This window comes from Hibiscus syriacus, unplaced genomic scaffold (assembly GCF_006381635.1).
Source record: "Hibiscus syriacus cultivar Baekdansim isolate YM2019G1 unplaced genomic scaffold, ASM638163v2 tig00007895_pilon, whole genome shotgun sequence".
Lineage (NCBI taxonomy): Eukaryota > Viridiplantae > Streptophyta > Magnoliopsida > Malvales > Malvaceae > Hibiscus > Hibiscus syriacus.
In genome coordinates, this window is record NW_024062147.1 from 609,519 (window position 1) to 627,870 (window position 18,352).

General features: G+C 34.9%; 2 protein-coding genes across 2 annotated transcripts; both read left to right on the top strand.

Annotated features, from left to right (window-relative positions):
- The first annotated feature begins 6,782 nt into the window (after nucleotides 1-6,782).
- LOC120201631 (transcription factor MYB62-like) lies at nucleotides 6,783-7,874 on the top strand. The gene is made up of 3 exons (XM_039202206.1): nucleotides 6,783-6,951; nucleotides 7,038-7,167; nucleotides 7,251-7,874. Exons 1-3 carry the CDS (start codon nucleotides 6,798-6,800, stop codon nucleotides 7,846-7,848), a joined length of 882 nt encoding a protein of 293 aa, XP_039058137.1. The 5' UTR covers nucleotides 6,783-6,797; the 3' UTR covers nucleotides 7,849-7,874.
- A 7,082-nt stretch (nucleotides 7,875-14,956) lies between these two features.
- On the top strand, nucleotides 14,957-16,464 carry LOC120201632. Its single transcript, XM_039202207.1, has 4 exons — nucleotides 14,957-15,056; nucleotides 15,456-15,689; nucleotides 15,786-15,849; nucleotides 16,160-16,464. Exons 2-4 carry the CDS (start codon nucleotides 15,499-15,501, stop codon nucleotides 16,460-16,462), a joined length of 558 nt encoding a protein of 185 aa, XP_039058138.1. The 5' UTR covers nucleotides 14,957-15,056; nucleotides 15,456-15,498; the 3' UTR covers nucleotides 16,463-16,464.
- Nucleotides 16,465-18,352: the final 1,888 nt, after the last annotated feature.

Below are 18,352 nucleotides of genomic sequence, written 5' to 3' on the forward strand. Positions count from 1 at the left end.
TAACCATGAGAAAACATAAAATAAAAAGAACGGGATCGAGAAAGAAAATGAAAAACGTGTTACAAAGACACAGAAAAACATGTCATAAAAGTAGTGAAAAACATGCCACAAGTAGAATTATTCTTATTAAAAACTGAAAAATAAATAAATAAATCGATTTTCAATAATCAGCATCAAAATCAGTATTATCCTCTGTTTAATAAAATCATGATTCGATCTATAGACAACGGTATAAACTCCAGGAAAAAGAGAGGGGGAGAGGAGGGGAGAACGGCTAGGGTTATCCTACATCTTGAATTATTTAAAGGTATAAGACAGTAAATACATCAAGAAAATAATTTCATAAACGTTCATAAATTGATATAAGTATTATATTTATATACTTTTAAATTTTTTTAAAATGATGTAAAGATGCTCGTAGGTTGTTTGTGAAATTATTTCATTTATATATTTTTATTGTTATAAAAACAATTTGAAAATCTTTATAATCATTTTAATATCACAAGTAGAATTAATTTTTGAGTGATGATGTATTAAATAATAATATTAATATTTATTACGTAATATATGTTGTAGGACCTCATAGTAAACGTGCATCTACGCCCACGAGTTAGCGTGATGGCCCTTTCACTTCATCGGACCTACCACCACTGTTGACAAAGGTTCAGTTACAGCACATTTCTCTTCTTTTTTAGGTTTTCATTTACATTTGTGTGTATATTTCAGGGTTTGAAGAAAAACAGAGTTTGGTCTCTTCACGCTTATTTGTGGAAAGCGAAAGTGAAAGGAAAGCTGGCGATTTGATTTTTAAACTTGAAAGGAAGAAGAGTCACAGCACATTTCCAACCAATGAATGAACGAACTCACTGTAATAATAAATAATTAAAACCAAAACCCTTTGCACTTGGCCACTGTTATTATACACTCACATGCTTAATTCTGATGTACCCCAAGTATAATCTAGTGTGGGAATAGGATACTGATACAGTGAATGATGTTCATCGTGTATTTGCAGAATCAATGAAGAGATTGGATTTTGATGGCATCTCCCTTTTTCAACCTTTCCTACGCCGTATTAGATCCTTCATTCCTTGTCTTTTCTTTCCTACCTTCCTTCAAACATCTCACTCCATCCTTTCATACCTTAATTAGATTGGATTTGATGCCACTTCTAATTTACTTGCTGCTTTTCCTCTTCCTTTATCCATGTAAAGTGGTTCTCAACTTTGATTTTGATCAAACCATTCTAATTTTTTTTTTCTTAATCATGTAATTATTGATATATTGATGCTTAGGGTGACAATAAAATAAATTCATTGATTTAGAGTGATTGTAAAATATGTTCAACAATAGTGGTTTTTAGTGAGGAATTAAAATGAGTAAAAAACTAATTTTGATGATGATGAAGATGAGGTAAATTAAAAAATATTTTTTTACTTCTACATTAAAGTCAAATCACAATCCACCTAACTATTAATGAATTAATTGTTTAATACTTACATTAAAATCAAAATTTAATATTATAATTAAATTATTTTAAACTACATAATAAAATTGATTTGAATCTTAAATTTAATGATATTTAAAACAATCTTTTTCTTATATATAGATATGAGATAAATATAATATTTGTTTAAAGATTCAACTATTTGATAATGAACATCTATATGCTCTACATACACGATATTCAAACCCGAAATTTCAACTTTGGTGATTATATTTATATTTTTCATATGAATCGTGTCATAGGATTATATAACCTCCACCATCTCACAAACTTTACATCAAAAAAGTGAATGCCTTTATAATCTCTACATCATATGTCATGTACTGCACTTTGGAATTAAAGTATTATACAATTTGTTTATTTTTTCTAAATTAATATGTAAATATGAATATATATTTTTGACTTTAATATACGACGTTTATATGATATTTCAATCGTCAATCAAATTGTGATAAGTAGCATTTTATGATATCATTAATTTAATTGTATAATATTGTGTCAATTTAGGTATTGAATTAGAAAAAAAAACACTAAATTTATATGTCAATTTAGAAAATTTACAAAGTTAAAGTATCTATTTATATAATAAGGAAAAGAACATAGGTCCTTAGGCTCCTACAATCATATGGAGATTATCCTTATCACTCCCCTTTATGTTTCTTCACCTTATTAATCAGTTTCAGTCATGGCTTGTCCCCCCACTGCCTTAATAACACGCGTGCGCCACCAGATAAGGTCACATTTGTATCATTCTTCATCTTTTACCCTGGCCACTATTATTGATCTGTAAAGAACAGAAGGGTATTTGTCCTGAACTCAACATGTTCTGATTCGACTTAGTTTGATTAGATATTTTTATAAAAAAAAAAATTGGGTCCAGTTATATTTTTTTATTTTTTGAAAGGTTGAGATTGAGTCGAATTTAAACGGTATTAAGTGATTATTTTATATTTGAATTGTTTTATAAATTAAAATTAAATTAAATATAACATTATTAATATAGATTTGCTTATTATTCGATATTTTTCGAATACGTGTGATGGGGCATATGGATGAGCGTAGGATATCAATCAAGTCAGATTGTAAAAAGATAAAACGCTCATTCGATCTGTCCACTATTTACAAACCACAAAAGCTCTTATCCACATGATTTTCAGAATCGGACCGACCAGCGAACCGATCGTGTTATCGGTTCACTAGTTCAACTGGTTGAATCAGTTAAATCGATCGTAAGAACCGAACGACGTCATAATTATTTAAAAAATTAAATAAAAATACTAAAAATATTTAATAAAAAATCAAAAAAATTAGGTTGAACTAATTCACGGTCCGGTTTAAACGGTTCAAAGCCGGTTCGAATGGTTCTCGGTTCACTAAAACCGATTCAACCGGGTAGAATGGACAAGACAAGATAACGATTTTCGGTTGAACCGGCCGGTCCGATCCGATTTTCAAAACATTGCTTATCCATCAATAATTGATTCAATCATTTCATAGCCTTGGCCCCTCCAAGCCCCAACTAGCAGCGACAAATTCCAGGTCCGATCACTGTGCATGCTACTCTTTAATGATGTAGATACTGCAAAAACCTAAACTACAGCGAGAGTGTCTTCTTTTAATCTCTTACGATCTTAAATTATAATCGTCGAACAACTTAAATGATATGAATTCTTCGTAGTTTGTTTCTTTACGTACAACAAGGTATTTATAAATCCTTCTGTAAAATTAAACTTTCAACTCTAATCTATTACTCTTTGCCATAATAGAACACTTTACTACCTCTATTATAAAAAAAAAATCTTATAAACTCATTCAAAGCATTTAATTTAAAAATCTTCATTTTTAAAAGAATAATTTTAACAAAATATATCTTCATTTTACGTAAACACAACAATATCGGTTGTCGGTTGTCCTTTGTTCCCATATGTAATGGGGTAAGGGGAGGTAAGATAGTAGGCTGCTCCCAACACTAAGTTGCGGACAGCTTCCGTAGGAGACCTCCAAATTATGAAATGTCTTTCATGAGACTCGATCCCACGATCTCAAGATTAAGAACCTTGTGCTCTACCAACTGAGTTGGATGATTATATTTACAATTAAAAAATGAAATATTTATATAATAAACCCGGGAGAACACATGGATTTAAAAACTCCGAAATCTTGTAGTCTTAGGAATCTAGCGAAGAAATGAAGATTTGAAAGTGGTCAAAATTAGCTGCACTGACTCACATATTTAATTACCAAGTGAGCTTATATTTTAGTTAACTTTTGTCAGATACAGTAGGAGAAACAAGAAGGAAGAAAAGAAGAGCGGTATTGGTAGGGAAATGTTCACGTGTCGTTTCTTTAATATAAGGTTTAAAAAAATGATATGTTTTATTATTGTTTAAATAATAAAATTGGTAACATCTTCAAATTAGGGCTTTGCTCTAATTTTCAATTTTTTTCCATGGTCATTGTTAATTTTTTTTCTTTCATTTCTTTGATCGTTGATAGTATCAGTTTTATTAGTATTTATTGTTTTCTTAGTATGTCTTTATTTTTATTATTATTTTTAAAATTTTAACAACATTGCTTTTATGCATGATTTCCTATGCTTTTATAACACCGTTTTCTCTTTTTTTATGATATTTTTTCGGTTGTTTAGTCGTTTTTTCGTTTATATTTTTCTTAGAGTTGAATTAGTCACTGTCACGACTGATTGAGATAGAATTTATTTGTTATCACGTTGATATTCTCTGGTTTGGACCATCAAGTTGGATTGGATACATGATTATGTTCGTGGATAGTTTCCTCACGTCGCTCGACTTTAATCTGCGATTTGTCGATGGCCTCTCAATAGCTTGATCTCTTTTGTGGTTTATTTTTAGACGCGGTCAAATCTATTTTTGCCTACCTTTTGTTTAAGTTTATTTGGTTAGGTTTTTAACCTTTTCTTTATATGATATTTTTGTAATGTTAAGTGACTAGTTTTTTGTGATAATAATTATATAAAAATATTCTTATTATATGTTTAATTTACGATTATAATAATAAATCTGTGTTATAATTTAATATTTTTTAATAAAATTAGCTAATTCTGTTTAGGAAAAAAAAGTGTGGTATTGGTTGTACAGTGTTCCAAGTCATTGTTACAAAATTTTCTAACATGCTTCAAAATATGCCGCCTACCCCTGGTGAGAGAAAACCCCATGATTCCACGTTTAGTTAGCTGTGTAATTTCTCCTATAATATATTTTGCTCAGTCAAGCACGTTTCTTGTAAAGTGAATCTAGAAACTTTGGAATTTTGAACCAATTATTTGGTTCGATTCATCCATTCCATGAAAGTAGACTATTCAGGTCCAAAATCATCTATGCTCTAAACTTCAAACACCATTAACAATCATACTTACACCTAATTTAAATTATAGATAATATTTATATTTTAATATCTGTTAATTTATAGGTATAATGTCAAAATTCATATTAATGTTTGATGAAACAATATATATATATTAGTTGGTGTAAAATGTCTCTTGGTTAGATAAAAATTATTAGTTAACTAAAATTAACACTCGTCGTTGATGTGGTGAACCTTATATGTTCAAAGTAGGACTATAAACGAGTTGAGTCGAGCTCGAGTATTGTTGTGTTCGACTCGGCTCGAAAGCTTGCGAACTTAAAAATTTCGAGCTTGACTCGAACTTGAAATCAAAAATTAAAGTTCGACCCAAGCTTGAAATAAAAAATTAAAGCTAGATTCGAGCTCGAAAAAAATTTAAACTCGAAATGTTTTCAGACTTAACTAGATTAAATCTTGAAATTGAGCTCAAACCTAAATATTAAATACATAAAAACCTATGTATTTTTTATTTTAAAAAACAATATATAAATGTTAATATTATTAATCATTTAATTAAAAAAATTTAAAAGTTATTTATTTGAGAGTTGCTCAAAATCCTTTTGAGTCGGATATCAAGAAGCGCATTTTGGCTCGTTAAGAACTTGAGTCGAGTTCGAAATTGAGTTGAATCCATTCTAGTCGAGCGTTGATCGAGCTTTGACATAGTCGAACTCAAGTAACTTGTGACATATCTCGTCTCATTTACAGCCCTATTTCAAAGTAATGATGTGATACATATTACTTGTCTAAAATGATGATGTGATATATATCATGTGTTCTAAGTAATGATAGGACACATATCACATGTTGTATCATTATCAATTATGTACAAACGAAATAATATCTTTGTCATAACAAAATGTTGAAAGCATTTTTGTTCAGAGTGATAACGTGACATATATTACGTGTTTGAAATAATAACGTGATATATGTCACATCATCACTTTAGATATAAAAGATTCATCATGTCATTGCTTAATATTACTATTAATCAACTAATAGTTTCCAGTTAATCGGGGAACATTCTGTTACAAACTAAAATATTAAAGGTTAAAATATTGATTGAGTGGTCAAGAATGCTCATATTTTATCTTCTTATACTGAATCGAATCTCGAGACTTATCTTGAATATAATATCTTTTTACAATATAAAAAATATTCAAAAAAAATATATATAGGCCAAACTAAAAATATATAGATCAAACCAATTATTCAATCAAACACTAAAAGAGTTTTTTTATTATGCCCAATTAATATTTAATCCTCTTCTAAAGACTTATGGGTAAAGAAATGAAAATGGAAGGAATGATTGTGCACAAGAAACTCTCAATTTCAAACATCTTTTCTCCTTCTTTCTAGGCTTTTTTTTCTTTTGGTTACTTCTACATTATGTAATTGCTAATGGATTTATATAACTCCGTCAAACTGCATGTCTGCTGGGACTAAACTGCTCTTTTAAGGTTCAAATACGAGGGTACACAGTTGCAGTGAGGACCCACTTTGTACTTAATTTAAACCATCATTAACCCTCTGATTTGGTCCCTTTCTTTTTATCTCTGATGTTGTGATAAAGAAAATCAAATACTTTGAATGTTCCTATTTCAAGTCTTTCACTATTGGTATTTTATATGATGTACACTGGGAGGGTCCATCTGTGGCACGGTTCTAGCTTTGCTAATCGCCACCTCAGCAACCCTATAATTCATAGGCTTATTGTACAATTTGATGCCCTCATGAACATATCACATGGTATATGCTTTTCCTTTTTCTAGCTCGAACATTGTTTTAGACCCTTTGGAAAAAGCCTATAAATTTGAGTTTTCCACTTCCGAAATTCCCATAATAGCAATAGCTTTGAGCCTCTTGGGAAAACCCCAGAAATCAAAGACAAAGTAAAAGAGCAGCTATGGCTAATATCAACAAGAACAACATGTCCAGTACTATGGAAGAGGACACTGAACTTAGAAGAGGGCCATGGACCCTTGAAGAGGACACTCTACTAACCCATTACATTGCTCGTCATGGTGAAGGTCGTTGGAATATGTTGGCCAAATGTGCAGGTACCTAAACAAACATCCTTCAATTCATCTGTAAATGAACCATCTTTTTCCTTTTATCTTTTATCTTATATCTGATTCTCCCTCAGGTCTCAAGAGAACTGGCAAAAGTTGCAGATTAAGGTGGCTGAATTATTTAAAACCAGACATTAAGCGTGGAAACCTGACACCCCAAGAGCAGCTCTTGATTCTTGAACTTCATTCCAAGTGGGGGAACAGGTATTTTTTTTCTTTTATCTTTTGATTTTAACGCGGTGCATACTTCAATTATGTGTTTATTAATGATCGGATCATTGTTCCAGGTGGTCGAAAATCGCGCAACATCTTCCGGGAAGAACCGACAATGAGATCAAGAACTACTGGAGAACAAGGGTGCAAAAACAGGCACGCCATCTCAACATCGAGTCCAACAGCAAGAGATTCCTCGACGTGGTTCGGTGTTTTTGGATGCCGATATTGCTTCAAAAAGTCGAGCAGACATCGTCGTCGTCGACCCAAACCTCGGTTCAATGTCAATTATCCGACTGCGCAGTCCCTTCATTGCCAACATTTCCCCCTCTTGCAAACAAAACCACAAACAGTTCGATCATCACTTCCCAACAAACCATTTATCCGCCGGATTTCACGAACTTTTCCGACCAAACGGATATCCCCCAACACATAACAAGTCCAAATGTCTACAACTACAGCAACAGCCACCAGACACTTGAACAAAGCTATTACAACATCGAAAACAGCAGTAGTACTGCTGGTTATGACATGGAGGGCTTGAGCTTTGCATCCATGTCAGCTTTGGAGTACTCCATTGAAGGCAATTGGACGAACAATGAGGTGACAGATAATTTATGGAACATGGATGACATATGGCAGTTTAGGGAGTTGGGAGAGATGGGAAACTAGAAGGGCTATATGTGTAAAGTCAAAGAAAGGAGGGGGTGGGCACCGCCTGTGGAAATTAAAGAGGGCTGAAGTTTCAACAAAGTTTGGCACCGATAATGCTTGGTTCAAAGTTTGGTATAATTTTGTTGAAAATTAAAATGGTTAAATCACACATTTAGTCATTGCACTTTAGGGTATTTTCAAAGATTAGTCCCTAAGTTTCAACTATAAATACCCTAGCTCATTTAGCTTCTAAATCATCCCAAAACATTTCTTTCTTCCTATACTAGAAAGCTTTCTTGTGAGTAGTGAGTGTTTTGTAAACACCTGTAAATTTTCTCTCTTAGTAAAAGATCTGCAGCAGCCCGGAGACGTAAGCACAATTGGCTGAACTCCGTTATCAATTTTCGGGTATTATTTTTCCGCTTTTATTTCGCATTCTCACTAATCTGGTTATAGGGAAATTACTTGTACTCGGTTTATTTTCCTAACAACTGGTAATCAGAGCTTTTGGTTGTGAATTTTGTCAATTTTTCTGCGAGGTTACTATTCATTACTATTCACGTGAATAGTGAATTTCGTGAATAGTGAAATTTCGGTCGGCGATACGAGTTTGTCGACGGTGGTGTTCTAATACACGGTGGTTCGCAAGAATTGTCAGAAACGATCCAAAAGAAGCCAGATTCGAGTGGAAGCGATGGCTGCAGACGAAGGGAAGGTGAAAATTGAAAAGTTCGATGGTGCGGACTTTGGCTTTTGGAAGATGCAGATTGAAGATTTTCTGTACCAGAAAAATCTTTATCAACCTCTCTCAGGAAAGCAACCAGAGGGCATGAAGAATGAAGACTGGGCTCTTCTCGACCGACAAGCCCTCGGAGTCATTCGACTGACGTTGTCCCGAAATGTTGCTTTCAACATAGCAAAGGAAAAGACCACGGCGGGTCTTATGGCGGCTCTCTCCAGTATGTATGAGAAGCCATCGGCCTCAAACAAAGTTCATTTGATGAGGCGATTATTCAATTTGCGGATGACGGAAGGGGCATCGGTGGCACAACACCTAAATGAACTCAACACAATCACAACCCAGTTGAGTTCAATGGAAATTGAGTTCGATGATGAAGTTCGAGCTTTAATTCTCTTATCATCTCTACCAGACAGTTGGAATGCTACTGTTACAGCAGTCAGCAGTTCGTCGGGAAACAGCAAATTAAAATTCGACGATGTTCGGGATCTGGTACTGAGTGAAGAAATTCGACGGAGAGAATCGGGTGAAGCATCAACCTCATCAGCCTTGCACACGGAGTCTAGAGGAAGAACTTCAGAAAGATATTCAAATCGTGGCAGATCAAAATCCAGACGGGAAAAATCTAGAACGGGAAAGAAAGATTTTACCTGTTATAATTGTGGCAAGAAAGGTCACTTTAAAAGAGATTGCCGAGCACTGAAGAAAGATACCGGTGCACAGGAATCTGCAAACGTGACAGAGGAGACAGGTGATGCCATGATTCTAAGCGTCAACAGTCCGATTGAATCATGGATCTTGGATTCAGGGGCATCTTTCCACTCCACCCCATGCCAAGAAATCATGGAGAACTATGTCAGTGGTGATTTTGGGAAGGTTCATCTTGCTGATGATGAAACCTTAAAGATCGTCGGAAAAGGAGACATCCGACTAAAGTTGCCAAACCAGACCACCTGGAAGCTGACAGGAGTGAGACATATTCCTGGCCTCAAAAGAAATCTGATTTCTGTTGGACAGCTTGATGGAGAAGGATATAGCACAACCTTTTCAGGCTGTGAATGGAAGATTACCAAAGGAGCACTCGTCATTGCTCGTGGTAAGAAGACTGGTACTCTCTATGTAACCTCAAATTTAGAGAATATCATTGCAGTAGCAGATGCTGATGGAAAATCAAACCTATGGCACCAAAGGCTTGGCCATATGAGCGAGAAAGGGATGAAGACACTTTTGTCAAAAGGGAAGCTGCCGGATCTAAAGAATGTAGATGTCGGACTATGCGAGGATTGCATCTTTGGCAAACAAAAGAAAGTCAGTTTTGCAAAGATTGGCAAGACACCCAAGACAGAAAGGTTAGAATTGGTTCATACTGATGTATGGGGACCATCCCCAGTTCCATCTCTTGCAGGCTCACTATATTATGTCACCTTCATCGATGATTCAACAAGGAAGGTGTGGGTTTATTTTCTGAAGAAGAAATCAGAAGTCTTCGATATCTTCAGAAAATGGAAGGCCATGGTGGAAAATGAGACTGGTTTGAAAGTCAAGCGGTTGAGGTCTGACAATGGAGGAGAGTACAGAGACAGTAGATTCAGAGATTTCTGCGCAAACAATGGGATCAAGATGGAGACAACAGTTCCCAAGACACCGCAACATAATGGTGTAGCAGAGCGCATGAACAGAACTCTGAATGAACGTGCCAGAAGTATGAGGATACATGCCGGCTTGCCCAAATTTCTATGGGCTGAAGCAATCAACACTGCAGCTTACTTGATCAACCGTGGGCCCTCAGTTCCTTTGGATGGCAGAATACCAGAGGAAGTTTGGAGCAAGAAAGAAATAAACCTTTCACACTTAAGAGTGTTTGGTTGTATTTCTTATGTACACATAGACTCTGCTGAAAGAAGTAAGCTTGATGCTAAGTCCAACAAATGTGCTTTTGTTGGTTATGGCGGTGATGAGTTCGGTTACCGATTTTGGGACTATGAAAATCGGAAGATCATCAGAAGCAGAGACGTCATTTTCAATGAAAATGTGATGTACAAAGATAGGTCAACCGCAGAATCAAGTAATACCGAAGCTGAAACAAAGGAATTTGCTGAGTTCGAGGAGATTTCTGGAAATGATGTTCAGATCAATCCTGAAGCAGTTCAAGAAGAACCAGGCACACCAGAACTGAGACGCTCCTCCAGAATTCCTAAACCAACCCAACGGTATTCTCCTTCTTTACACTACTTGTTGCTGACTGACAATGGTGAACCAGAGTGCTATGATGAAGCAATGCAAGTGGAGGATTCAGTCAAGTGGGAGTTTTCCATGAAAGATGAGATGGACTCGCTTATGTCAAATCAGACATGGGAATTAGCTGAATTACCACCAGGCAAGAAAGCGCTCCACAACAAGTGGATTTACAGGATCAAAGAAGAGCACGATGGGAGCAAACGCTACAAAGCAAGATTGGTTGTCAAAGGCTTTCAGCAAAAAGAAGGTATTGACTACAATGAAATTTTCTCTCCAGTCGTAAAATTGTCTACAATCAGACTGGTGTTGAAAATTGTAGCTGCAGAGAATTTACATCTTGAGCAGTTAGATGTAAAGACAGCTTTCCTTCATGGTGATTTGGAGGAAGAAATCTATATGAGGCAACCAGAAGGCTTCATAGAGGCAGACAAGAAAAACCTGGTATGCAGGTTGAAGAAGAGCTTGTATGGTTTAAAACAAGCTCCTAGACAGTGGTACAAGAAGTTCGATAGTTTCATGAGTAACAGTGGTTTTATCAGATGCCAAGCAGATCATTGTTGCTACATCAAGAGGTTCGACAACAGCTTCATTATTTTATTATTGTACGTTGATGACATGCTCGTTGCAGGTTCAGACATGCAAGAGATTATACACTTGAAGCAAAAATTGTCGAAGCAGTTTGCTATGAAGGATCTGGGCGCTGCAAAGCAGATTCTTGGGATGAGGATCAATAGAGACACAAAGTCGGGGACTTTGATGTTATCACAGGCTGAGTACATCAACAAAGTACTCTCCAGGTTCAACATGCAAGATGCTAAACCAGTAAGTACACCTTTAGGTGTTCATTTCAGGCTCTCCAAAGAACAGTCACCAAAGACGGAGGAAGAACGTGCACACATGGTAAAGGTGCCGTATGCCTCAGCAATTGGAAGTCTGATGTATGCCATGGTTTGTACCAGACCAGATATTGCTCATGCAGTGGGAGCTGTTAGCAGGTACATGAATAATCCGGGCAAGGTACACTGGGAAGCAGTCAAATGGATCCTTAGATATCTGCGGGGTACCACAAACAAAGCACTTTGTTTCAAAGGTGGAGATACGATACTGACAGGCTATGTAGATGCTGACTTAGCCGGAAATGTCGACATCAGAAGGAGCACTACAGGGTATGTTTATACTCTAGGAGGAACTGCAGTGAGTTGGGTTTCTCAACTACAGAAGATAGTTGCTCTCTCCACAACTGAAGCAGAATATGTCGCTGTTACAGAAGCCAGCAAGGAGATGGTTTGGCTCCAAAGTTTCTTGGAAGAGTTAGGCAAGAAACAAGAAAACAATGTCTTGTATTGCGATAGTCAAAGTGCTATCCATCTAGCAAAAAATCCGTCTTTTCATTCCAGGACGAAACACATACAATTACGATATCATTTTATTCGGTCTCTTCTGGAAGATGAGATTTTGAAACTTGAAAAGATCAGTGGAGCTCAAAATCCTGCAGACATGTTGACAAAGACGGTGACTACGGACAAACTGAAGTTGTGTTCAGCTTCAGTTGGCATGCTAGAGTAACAAGACCAGAAATGCTGCTGCATCGATCGAGGTGTGAAGACAGATTAAAATCAGTCTTCAAGTGGGAGATTGTAAAGTCAAAGAAAGGAGGGGGTGGGCACCGCCTGTGGAAATTAAAGAGGGCTGAAGTTTCAACAAAGTTTGGCACCGATAATGCTTGGTTCAAAGTTTGGTATAATTTTGTTGAAAATTAAAATGGTTAAATCACACATTTAGTCATTGCACTTTAGGGTATTTTCAAAGATTAGTCCCTAAGTTTCAACTATAAATACCCTAGCTCATTTAGCTTCTAAATCATCCCAAAACATTTCTTTCTTCCTATACTAGAAAGCTTTCTTGTGAGTAGTGAGTGTTTTGTAAACACCTGTAAATTTTCTCTCTTAGTAAAAGATCTGCAGCAGCCCGGAGACGTAAGCACAATTGGCTGAACTCCGTTATCAATTTTCGGGTATTATTTTTCCGCTTTTATTTCGCATTCTCACTAATCTGGTTATAGGGAAATTACTTGTACTCGGTTTATTTTCCTAACAATATGCCCTATTGGAATGAATACTTTGAATGACAATTCAAGCATTATAGTTAAATACTGTGCCATTTATGACCCCCACCCCCATCATTTAAGGCGATTGAAGTGATAATGTTCAAATGGAAAGTTTTCTATGTAGTTGTACTAATAAGCACTGTATATTGATTAAGATTACCATCTTTTCTTATTTGGCTGTTGTCATTAATATATAGTATCTTATACTTGGAAATCGAATTGATTGTCCCATGACCCTGCTTCAAGGCTGGAGGAGAAGAGATTTCAATGGGGTCTAATCAATTGAAGGGAAATATGGATAGAAATGACTATCTATAAGATCAAAAATGGAGTCACATCACATCCATTTCTTTGGGGAGAATTGTATGCTAAGTTTGGACTTGGGAAAACTACAATTGGATGGGTTTAGACTTTAGTGTGTGAATAGTCGCTTGACAATTATAAGATCTATAAGTAGATAGAGTGTAGTCTTTTAAAAAAATTTAAACTTTTATATAATATTTAATTTTATATTTTTGTTTGCTGATAATCTATTTTTTACTTTTTTTTGAAAATTTTATAAATTTATTTTCAACCTAAAACTTTGTGTATGTTATGATAGAATCTTAAGTACAATTGTAGCCTTTTTCTTTGTATACCATAACTTATAAGATCTCAAGTACAATGTTTTCCTTGTATAATGTTTTTGTGATCTTAAATAATTAGTTTTTTGTATTATTAATTATATAAAAACGTCCTTATTATATGTAAAAAATTTTATTGAAAAAATAACCACAAATCTAAACATAAATCATAAAATAAATATTAAAAAAAAGATTATGAGTTTGTGGTGGTTTGGAGTTTGAAAGCCCGTAGTATTTGGTGATGGATCCTCAGCCCGATTCAGGAGACCGATTCTATTGATTCGTATTAATTGTACTATGGACCAATATAGTTAATTGCGTCGAGGGTCCAACTTCACAGTTAATAGCCCAATGCGGGCCTGAGCTAATTAAAACCCAACGTTCCTCCTTTGTTCAATAGTAATCTCATCATGAACTGTTGACTTGGAAAGAATATAAATCAATTGAGTTTGAACGATTATAGTTCTATTTATATTTATTTATTTATTATTGAATATATTTAAGTTTGGTTTTATATTTATTAAATTGTTAACGTCACATTTGTATTCACTGTTTATTTTTAAAGATATTCGTGTTTAGTTCGTTTAATGAGCATAAATATATTTGTTTAGTATTCGTAAATATATTCTTTTATATTTACTAACGTGTTTGTTTATTTATTTAATTAATTGTAAGTCAAAGAAAAAAAACATAATTTAAACTTTAAATTTAGTTTTTAATGTACTTATATTAATATTAAAAAATTTAGAAAATAAAAAATATAATAAACGAATTTATAAATAAATCAATAAAGTTTAATATTTGTCGCGGCAAGTCGGTTTGGTAGTTGGTTCGTGGAAAACTGTTGGCCCATCTGATATTTCTTGAAAGATTCTATAACCCTTTGGTATTTCTGGCGGCAGGACGGCACCGCCTTCGTGATATATATTTATAAACAGTTAATTAAAAATTAATTTAAAATTTATAAACAAATAAATAAATGCCAGAGCAGATTGCAGAGAAATGGTTGCTCTGAATGTGTTTTCTCCCCTCATGCATAGGGCTGTAAAGCAGTTAAATGAGAGTTATTGAATTGATTTGAAAAACTTAAAATTGGAGCAGATTCGATTTAAAAATTTTAAGAGTTTAAAATTATTAAGTTTGTCTAAATTAAATATTGATTAATTTTTAATTGAACAAATAACTTATAATTTATCTCATTTTATTTAAATGCTTATTGTTTCTGTCTTTTTATTTTATTTTATTTTATTTTATTAATTAATTGATTTATTTTCTCCGCCCCAAATTCCCACACGATTATTATTTTCTTTTTCTTTTTTCTAATTTTTCAATTTTTTGTGATTCTCTTGTCTCTTCTATAAATCACAACGGACCTCTCCTTTTCCATCATTCTTTGTACCCTTGACTAAATCTATCAGCTTCATTTCTGTATTTTATTTTTCTAAAGTTTTTATATTGCTCTCTTTATACTATTATCCACTCCAAGAATTCCAGAGGCTCTGTGCAGTTAAAAGCTAGGGTAATTTACTCTCTCCTCGTCTCTATCATCTCTATGTTGATCTTTTTGGTATAGCTATGGCCTTTTTCCCTCCATATTGTCAGCTACGAATCATATTTCCCTTGATCTGGACCACGTCTGTAGTGGAATGTAGATTTAGAAAATGGATACTTAATTTTTGTTTTTGTATCACTTTTGCTAAGCCTCGGTAGATCTGTGAAGAAATTAAACTTAAGTTTTTTTCTTCTTTGGGTCCGAATTGCAGTTTAATTTGTTTTTTTTTATGTGTGTAGATCTGTGGATATATAACTGCTTTTAAGTAATTTTGTGCAATTTTAATGTTGAAAAAATTATGCAGTTATATCTTGCTTTCTATTTGAGGAAGATAATTTATTAAGCATGTTGCTGCTGACTGAACAGGGAAAATAATTCATAATAATCGATAGAAAAATTGTAAAGGTTGATGGTGAAGCAGTTTGTGATCCAAAAAAACGCTATTGGAATCAGCCGTGAGGAGATGCGAAGCTCCATTCCGATGTCAGTCATGGTTACGGATCGGGGAGAGACTATGGTCTGCCCAAAACCACGACGTTTGGGTCTCTTAAAAACCTCCTTCAACGGCCACCCTGTTCGGTCTCCTAGATGGCAACTTAGGTAATTTTCCCCTCTTTATAATCCTTCAACTTTTATTTATATTCCCATACAAGGCTAAAGCAAAAAAAAAATGGCAAATTGTTTTGTGTTTTTCAGTGATCAAGGGGAGTTTTGTGATTCAAAACCAGGGAACGATGTTTTGGATATGATTCTTACAAAGGTATGCTTCTTTCTCCTAATTTATTTATATTCATAAATTATGTTGAACTTATTTACAAGTAGGAATTAGAATGGTCTTAGTTTTAGACACCAATAAATCAGTCTTTAAATTATAAAGGAAACTAAGGTTTGGTCCCATAAACAATGGCGGCATCCCAACGCAATAAATATGTTTAGCAGCATCCACTTGGTGACCACTTATAAAACCCATAGTTTCTTGCACTAGAAAAACAGGGTGGTGATTAGAACTTCATGTTTTAGGACATTGTTTCTTATAAAATTCATATGGCTATTGGTTTTGGATTTAACAGGGTGGTTGTGGAGTGGAGGAAAGTCGTACACAAGTAGGGTCACCGCCCCCATTTTTTTGTGGGTCGCCGCCGAGCAGAGTAGCTAACCCATTAATTCAGGATGCTCGATTCGGGGATGAGAAGGTCGTCACCTCACTTTCATCGCTGTCGCCGACTTTAGGCTTGTCCCCCTCTCCATCATCCGGTTCAAGGAAAGGTAGCTGTGTTCGGGCAAGTTTTGGTAACAAACCAGCGGTGAGAGTTGAGGGGTTTGATTGCCTTGACAGGGATAGCCGAAATTGCAGCATCCCTGCACTGGCTTAGAACCCATTTCAATCCACAAAGAGAGTACATAGATAACGACGAAGAGGTCTTACAAAATGCCAGTTTTAAAACGGTGGAATTTTGAAGTCATCATAGAGAGAAAAATGCTTAAAAGGAATCCTGTAATGTAAATACTTTAGGAGGGGTTCTTTGTATGTAATGTAAATGAGTTTGTTGAACAAAATAAGCATAGAGGCGTTGTTTAGGTGTGGTGTTAATGTTGGGAAACCATCCCGCAAGATGGAAGATGGTTTGAGATAGCCGTATTGTGTAGTGTAGTGTCTCTGGTCAGGAAGAGAATTTTCATTTTCTGAGGTTCTTGAGGAGAGAATTGAAGCTAGTAACTGAATCAATTAGACATTCGGCAATATATGTATATAATTCTATTGTGTTTTCATTTTCTGAGGTCCTTAATGATCATTTTAAATAACCGAACGTTGAATGTTTTTGTTAAAATAGTTTATATTAGACGAATATCGTTGGTTAATTAATTATTGTTTTTAAACGAGAAGAAATAAAACTATAAGTTAACTATCATCTTCCTGCCTCACGTTTAGGAGCTCATCATGCAGTAAAGCCTGTAATCTCGTTAGGTGGAGATTGGTAATGCTGGATGGCGGGTGCCGAAGCCGAAAGGCAAATTCCATGCAACTTTAGCTAATACGTCTGCTATTCTGTTCCTCTCTCGATACTCTGTGATATGTGGTATCGTCGCTGAAATGCCTCCATTCGTGTTCCTTGGTTTAAGAGTTTAAAAACATCTCTGTTGTCAACTTCGACTACAATGGTTCTTGTTGGTGTATTCTATGCCTTAATCCCAAAAATTCCCCATAGTTCTGCATCTAGTGTTGAACAATAGTCATTTGCTTTTGCAAATCCCGCTAGGGAATTGGAGTCTCGTAGATCACAACCACGTGCGGCTATCCCAGAGAGGTTTTCTTGACTGATCCGTGTCAAGTTTGAGCCAGCCTGTCGGAGGGGGCTGCCAAGGTCTATGGCGGTCAATGTTCGTCAATGGAGATCCTGTCCTTATTTCGATCCTTGCAATAGAACTCAAGGCTTCCGTTTATAGCCTGCTGCCTGCGGCTGACCAGAAGAATACTTTCAACCTCCACCGCATCCGGTTCGAAGATCATTTTGTTTCGTCCAGTCCATATACAACATATATATGAGTGCACCGAACAGCAGATCCCAGTCTTCAGGTCTAGTTGGAAAGTGGGTTTTGTAACACCCCAAACCCGTACCCGACCCGAATATGAATTCGATGTGTCACATTGACATTTCAAAACATTTACTTGTACAAAATAGTGAACAATTTTAAATCTTTTACTAATATTAAGAAAATATGATAATATACTGTTGAATTATGTTTCGTTATAACAAATTTAAGTCATAAAATTGTTTTTATGAATAGTACTATACTGTATGAATAGTATCGATACTGTGCAAATAGTACCATGAACAGTAATGAATAATACCGATGCTAAAAATTTTCCTGAATGCTATAGGGTATCGATACCCTGTTACAGTGTACCGATACCCTGCTACTGTAATTTCGCCCAAACATATATAAAACTCATAAAAACTTAATCTTTCATCACTATCAAGTTATCATTTACATAAATACGTTTAAACCATTACAAAACTAAATCATACCATTTTACAAAATCGATTATAACATATCGGATTCAAATATTTATTTACATTCAAACCACAATTAGTATTACAAAATACAAACTATTCAATTATTTTCTGATTTGATCTTTGGAAATGAGAAACTGACTTGTCTTGCATAACTTTTATCAATCTTCCTCTTCTCGGAACCTACGTGTGAAACAATCACACGCTAAGTCGTTGACTTAGTGAAGCATATAAAACATAATAATAATG